The sequence below is a fragment of the Lactuca sativa genome, chromosome 9 (genome assembly GCF_002870075.4).
Source record: "Lactuca sativa cultivar Salinas chromosome 9, Lsat_Salinas_v11, whole genome shotgun sequence".
Taxonomy (NCBI): domain Eukaryota; kingdom Viridiplantae; phylum Streptophyta; class Magnoliopsida; order Asterales; family Asteraceae; genus Lactuca; species Lactuca sativa.
Genome location: NC_056631.2, coordinates 219887426 through 219894473, shown reverse-complemented (window position 1 = coordinate 219894473; position 7048 = coordinate 219887426). Strand labels below are relative to the sequence as shown.

Here is a 7048-nt window from a genome sequence, read left to right as displayed (position 1 = left end):
CTTGGTTTTTAAAACGACAAATATACTAAACTACTCTTAAATTATTCTATATTTTCACTGCGGTACTTGAACCATCGACCTCAAAGATGGAGGGCAACATTGTTAATACCATTAGACCAGATGTCTTCTTGGTTTTTGTTGATCATTTTTTCTTTTTTTAAAACGACAAATATATTAAACTACTCTAAATTATTCCATTTATTTTCACTGCAGGACTTGAACCCTCGATCTCAAAGAAGTAGGGCAACATTGGTTAATGTTGGGCTAGAAGTCTTTTGGTTGTTGATGATTATTTAAATAAAAGAATTACAGAGCTTATTTATGATATATGACTGTGTTCAAAAATGATTTTTTGTAACGGGATCACATTCGTCTGATTAATTTTCTAACTTATAAAAATATTCAAAAAATTGATTAATGATAACATTGATCATTTCGAATAAAAAATGATATACCTTTAACACTATGTAAGGTTGCATACTTGTATTGTATCGAGTGATTGATAAGTAGAGGGGTGCATTTTGTAAAAAAAATTAAAATTAAAAAAAAATATAATAAAAAAATACAAAAATTTGATTTGATCGATTATAAGATAATAATAAAATTAATTGATTTACAGGAGATGCAACAAGAAAATAAGAGTACAAACTTCATAAACAAATGTGTCTTTGATAGTATTAGATCGAGAGATGATGACATTGTTTTGTTTCAAGCATAAATTGAAATTTATGACTACAAAACCCAACCTTAAACATTTTGATGTAATTGTCTTCGTTTATTTTCTTGCTAATGTCTTTTATAAATCTCGTTTGCTCCAAAAAGAAAAACAAATAACAGCACCTTTTATTAATGGATAATTACATATTCATTGATGTAATAAAATATAGAAAAATGTAATATATTCCATGAGTTTATTGGTTTGGTTGTTAACTAATTTTGTGTTAAATTGTACAGTTTTTTAACTGTTATTAATATACCTTTTATATTTCTTCTTAGTTAGTTTTGTCAATTATTTATACAGAAGGATACAAAAAGAAAAAAAGTTAAAAGAAGATTTTTTGTTGCTCTATCCAAAATTTGTTGTCTGGTTGATGATTACATAATAAAATATAAACAGAGAGGGAGATTGGGTTTTCAGAAACCTTGAAACGAGATCTGCCCATCAAAATCAAAATATAACCAACTGATTACAATGACACAAAAAAGAAAAGGAAATTCATAATTGAACAGGTTTAATAAATAGTATAATATAGTTTCACGTTTTTTAACAAGTTAGCTACTCAACCAACTTTCGTGAACTGAGAGAAGAACCCTTGGCTTTTTGCTGATTTGATTTCTCTACCTTTTCTTTGGCCTTCCACGAGTCTGCAACATAATAAATTTATAAATCATAAAAACCAAACCAAACCATTTTAAGCTTTTAACCACATCTAACAAATTACAAAAATAAAAATAAAAATCCACCTTTTTTGCAGGAAGTTGAGGATTAGACGTAGAGGTAGGTGGTTCAGACTGTTTTGCAGGAACTTGAGGATTAAGTTCTGACCTCTTTTTCCTTCCACGAGTCTGCAAAAATCATCTACTTTACTTGTGTGAAAACTAAATTACAAAAAAAAAAAAAAAATTAAAAAAATCCACCTGTTTTTTAGGAACTTCATGGGTAGGTTCCAACTGATGTGGTGGTAGTTCATCATCATCATCATCCACTGGAACTGAATCGCCATCAACCTAACGGAATGGAATGAATGACGAAACTATATTAGCATTGTACTTTGATTTCTTTTTCTTTTCTTATTTATAAAAAAAAAAAAAAAGCTTACATATTCACGGGGAGGAGGGTGGTTGCGATTGTTGTTGTGATTAATCATCGACACCAATTCCGCAACCTGAGCAGCCATCTGTGAGCATGTCTGTTCGACTGATGAAAGCCTTTTCTTCAAATCAACAATCTCTGCATCCTTCTCTTCAACCAACTTTAAAGCCTCACCACGTGTGGGAGTGGGAGTGGGAGTGGGAGTGGGACCCGCAGTGCAGGAACGAGAGGAGGGGGTCCCGCCTAATCCGTATAGAGACAACCCACCGTTTTTATACGGTTTCATTACCCGATTATAAGCATCATCTTCACCTATATCCTTGTTGCAAGATGTCTCTTCATAAAGTTGAGACTGCATTGCATTGCATTAAAGATCATAAAATAAAAACACTTTCTTTATTTCTTTCTTATTAACGCATTCTACTTTGAAATTTCAAATTTAAAACACCAACTATTTCACTCTAAAAACCAATTTAAACACTTTATTATATCAACAGGTAAACAACCATGAAAGTTTGTCCCGAATTGGTCCCATGTTACCAACTTTATTTTTTACAATTTTGACCCAAGTTTTCATTTTTCTTACAAATTTGGCCCAAAACCTATACGCAAACTCGTCTGAATTTTTTTTACAGCTGCAGTTTTTTCACATTCTTTCTCTAAATTGTTTTACATATATGTGTACAAATTTTTAAAAAAGAAACTTTGTAAAGAAAATTGTGAAAAATGGTCGACGCAAAAAGTTGTCAAAAACGTAATTTTATAAAGAAAAAATTGGGGGCAAATTTGTAAAAAAGTGTTTGTACCAAATTTGTAAGAAAAACTAAAACTTGGGTCAAGATTGTAAAAAACAAAGTTACAGGGACCAATTTGGGACAAACTTTCATGTTTGGTTACCTCTTGCTCTAGAAAGTGTGTAAATTGGTATTTTAGAGACATCTGAAATAGTTTGTTGGCCAAATTTGGTGTTAAGTGTCAACCCAAAATAATAATAATAGTCAAAAGTCAACACAATAGATGAATTCATACAATTACAGCAGCTGTGGCTTCATTCACAGGTTTCCCATTTTTGCGTGTACGAGTCAATATAAATAGTTCTGCTTGTGAAGGTTCCTGCCCATCAGGCCTTTTTGCCCTCTGTCATGGTTGAAAAGGGCATATCGGTCATTATGGTGGTATTTTATACAAGAAATAACCTTAAAAAGTAAAAAACAAGCATAATGTATTAATGCTACCTCCTCCTCACGTATTCTGGCATAGCTTTTTGGTCCTGCAGTGTGCCTGAATTTTATCCTTGCACAAGTGGCTTTCAATTTGGCAGAAATACTCTGGAAAATTGGAGATAAAATATACATCACTCACATTCTTTTACTTTCATTTATTTGTTTATTGTAGCACACTCGACTTTCATTTCTTTCTATTACAACATTTTTCTCTCACGAAAAAAAAAACTACCAAATTATAGCATTGTATTTTTTTCTTATTAGGACATCATACTTTGAAAAATCTACATGTTGTTTTGTATTTGGATGACATTGCTATAAGTAAGTGGGTTGATTTCTCAGAGTACAATGTTGTAACAAGAAATTAATAAAAATAGGATGCTATAAGAAACAAAACAATGAAAGTACCTTGTTATCTCTTGCAATTAACCCGATCTTTAAAGTCATGGAATATGACACAAACCTGTGATTTCTCAGAGCTCCACTGGGAAACAAGGGCTGACCACTGATCAGGTGGGACCCGCTGATCACGGTCTGCAAGGCGATCTTCATCAGTCTCATGAACATCATAATGATTAGCCTTAAGGCGAGACTTGAATGTCCTCCATTTATTTCTAATGGACAACAGCACCCATCTTCGACAACTGGGGTCAATATCAAACTTGCTCTATAACATATAATAATAATAATAATATTATTATTATTATTTGAAATTACCGAAAGAATTAAGAAAAATGTGAAAAGGTTTCTTTGGATTATACCCTACCAGAACTTTCTGCCACATGTTCTCTTTGTTCTCTGGTGGGATTTTCTTCCAGTTATAAGTAAGGGGAGCGAAGTTCACATCACGTGCTATCACGCCCACAAAGGTGGTTAATTGGGCTGCCCCGGGACCCACGGGCTGCCCGAGTTCATTTGTGGTGATTTTTATCCGTTCCATTGTGTTGAATAGTGCAAGGCAACGGGTAGGCCCACGATGCTTCTTTGGAGTAATTACAGAATCTGATTTTCAGCCAATTATAATTAACCAAGTTACAATTATGCTTTATTTATTAAAAATAATGATGAATTTTGTAGATAGGTAACAGGAAGTTGGTACCAGGGTTAGGTTCATCTTGTTCAGTGGAAGATGAAGATTGTGGGAGGTTCGAGCTCTGCTGGGGTTGACCAGTTTGACCAGCCTCCTTTTGCTGCAAATGAGCAGAATTATTGGCAACTGAAGTTTGAGGGTTGTCTTTTTCTTCTTTTTTGTGCCTCAAGACCCAAGACTCTGTTCATCATAAAGTCTAATCTTGATGAAAAATGGTGTCTTGCAAGTGTTTATATCATCTCAAAAAACCAAAAAGTTTACAAATTTGTAATTGGTTATATAAGGTAAACATGGTTTTGAAGTTCTCATGGCCTAAACAATTAGTTTTCCAAAAGTAATAAAGATAAAGAATAAACATGTGGTATGTGGCAACAACTTACAGTTAATGAAACAAAATCTCAATAAAACACAAGTTTTAAGTTTGAATCTATGTTTCAGTTTATCTTTGGAAAATGAGAGTCTTGTCAAACATGTTTCGGTTGTGTTGTGAAACAAATCTAAGAAAATGTCGATCGGAAACATAATATGAAAGTATTACAAAACGAGGCTTAAAGATCCTTTTTTTTAGGAATATAAAAAACTTATTTTACTCGTGAAAGAATAGGCTAAATCTAGCAAAGTAGTACAATTATATGGAATAAAAAGGATAACAAAAGTGGGCCTGGGCCTTACCAACAACAGGCGCTGTTTGTTCAATTTGTAATTTGGCTGCTTTCCAGTACTTCATAAAGTATGTCTTCACCCTCTTCATGAGCTCCAATATAACATCACCCTTCTTATTATACTCGACACAATTAGACCAAATATATTCTACATCCTTAAACACATCTCCTGAATTCATGTACTTTACGCCATTCTCAAGGTTGTTGCATATTGTACCAAAATCCATAGGTGTCTTGATAATATCAAAGTAATCCTGATTCAACCTTCACCCAAATCATTATATGATAAAAGAATGCACAACATAAACAATGACTCTGTAAATACAAAAGAAGAAAATATCACTAGACACTGTAATAAAAGCATGTATTTACAGAAAGAATTTAAAAAGAAATGCTTACAGGAATTCCAAGCGAAATGGGATCTACAGGTTTGTTAAATGGTTCAGCTGCATTCAATTTCATGGTCCTTTTGATCACCTAGTGTAGAAAAAATAACATCTATATGAGTAAAGTAAGGATCCATAATTTGTACAAATACGATTAACGTAAACTATATGATATAACAAACCATACTTTTAAGGCAGCATTCAACTCTTCCTGTTTGTACCCTGGATTTTGATGATGTTGGCTTTGGTTTTCCTCATGATCCATGTCAGCATGAGGTTGCTTCGTCTGTCCATTGCTGATTGAGTTACCAACCAAACTCCTTGAAAGGTTAGTTAGGCCACCAGCATCTTTGGTAATCTCTTTAATAACACCTGCAATGATTTGACTCAATGCATTTGGATGACTTAGCATCTCCCCATAACCACTTTTTCCTATCTCTGAATCTGCTTGTCTTCCCCTCTTGATGGTAGTACTAGTACTTGGATTTACAGTTACCATACACAGTGGTGTAGCATCGTCGGGTTCTTCTGATTCATTATTCATCACATGACTTTCTGCTACTAGAGCAACAGTATTTTGGAGCGTCTTCTTCACCACTGGCGTTTTATTTTTGGCACTTAAATATGCACGTTTTCGCTTCATTGTTAAATGTTATGTTCCTATAAGCAAAGTTGGATAAGCAAAAATCAAATATAGTGACATTACGTTATACATGATTAGCTAAGCAATCAGAGAAGAGACAAGACTGGATTTTGAGAAAATTGAAATCAATGAACACAGAGAAGATATCATGAAAAAAATGCTAACTCCTTGCTGCTAAGACCATTATAAGAACCAAGCTCATTACTCAGATCAGTCCTACCGTGCTTCAAATTAAGTGAAATTTTCATCAGAAAGTTTTATCAATCCCTTTCTCCAGTCAGCTATTGATGCAAATAGCACAATGACGAACCCAATCTTAGGGTTTGGGGTATTCATCTACGCAGTGAGATCAGGTATATCGCTTGCCATCACAACGATGTAATTTCGATACAAAGCAATTCCCGGACATACATTGACACTTAAAGGTAGAAAAAGGTACATGCAATTAATACCGAGCTACAGATTGTTATCTCGTATTGGAAACTAAGCAAAAAAAAAGACTTAATAAATTGATGAAAATGAGGCATAATGGATCGATTATGGTACAAATTAAGTAGGAATGATGATAACACTAGTCGATTGTAGGCGTACGAAGTAGATGATGAAGTGTTTACCTGTGTTAGGGTTTTCTCGGAGGATGTCAAGAAACGAGGGAAGCAATGGATTCCACAGCTGCTAAAATTACCCCTTTTTGGTGACACCTGCAAGTCTGTAACTGTTACACACTAAATTATCCCTTTTTGGTGACACCTGTAAGTCTGTAACTGTTACATACTAGTTACGGAAAATAACAGCCGTATTTTATTCGTATCTTGTCTTTTATTTTTATTTTTTTTCTCCTGGGTTACCGTTCTCTGGGAAAATAACAGCCGTATTTTATTTGTATCTTGTCTTTTATTTTTATTTTTTTTTTTCTCCTAGTTCATTCAATTTGTTGTTTATGTTCACCGTAATCTTTGTAATCGGCTATAACTTGTTATAGCCGGTTAAAAGGGTTACGATGAATACAAATAAAAAATTTAATGGTATATTGCATACAAAAAAAGAAAATGACCAAATATGAACAAAATCAAAACTTTTATTTTTCTTGGTGTCAATACTATTTGGTCTTGGTTTCGATATTATTATTAGGGTTATTGTCACTCTAGCCCAACAAAGTTCCGTATAATGGTTTAAATGGTCCCTCGTGACTATTTTTTACAGTTTAAGGGCATAAAGTTGTTATTTGTTG

At 33.4% G+C, this 7048-nt stretch overlaps 1 protein-coding gene across 3 annotated transcripts; it reads right to left on the bottom strand.

Moving 5' to 3' along the window:
* Positions 1-1043: 1043 nt before the first annotated feature.
* LOC111879012 (bromodomain-containing factor 2) lies at positions 1044-6586 on the bottom strand. Of its 3 annotated transcripts, none has more exons than XR_002845991.3 (13): positions 6432-6586; positions 5362-5834; positions 5188-5265; positions 4799-5042; positions 4136-4306; positions 3798-4038; positions 3445-3703; positions 3049-3141; positions 2843-2950; positions 1821-2165; positions 1639-1728; positions 1465-1579; positions 1044-1365 (listed from the first exon to the last, which is right to left on the bottom strand). XR_002845991.3 is itself a non-coding variant. In XM_023875488.3 (13 exons), the coding sequence occupies exons 2-13, from the start codon at positions 5815-5817 to the stop codon at positions 1339-1341; spliced, it is 2214 nt and encodes a 737-aa protein (XP_023731256.1). In that variant the 5' UTR covers positions 5818-5834; positions 6432-6586; the 3' UTR covers positions 1044-1338. The 3 variants fall into 3 exon arrangements, 2 of the variants coding, with proteins under 2 accessions (XP_023731256.1, XP_052623240.1); XM_023875488.3 differs by having other exon boundaries at positions 1465-1566; XM_052767280.1 differs by having other exon boundaries at positions 1465-1566; positions 3500-3703; positions 3803-4038.
* Positions 6587-7048: the final 462 nt, after the last annotated feature.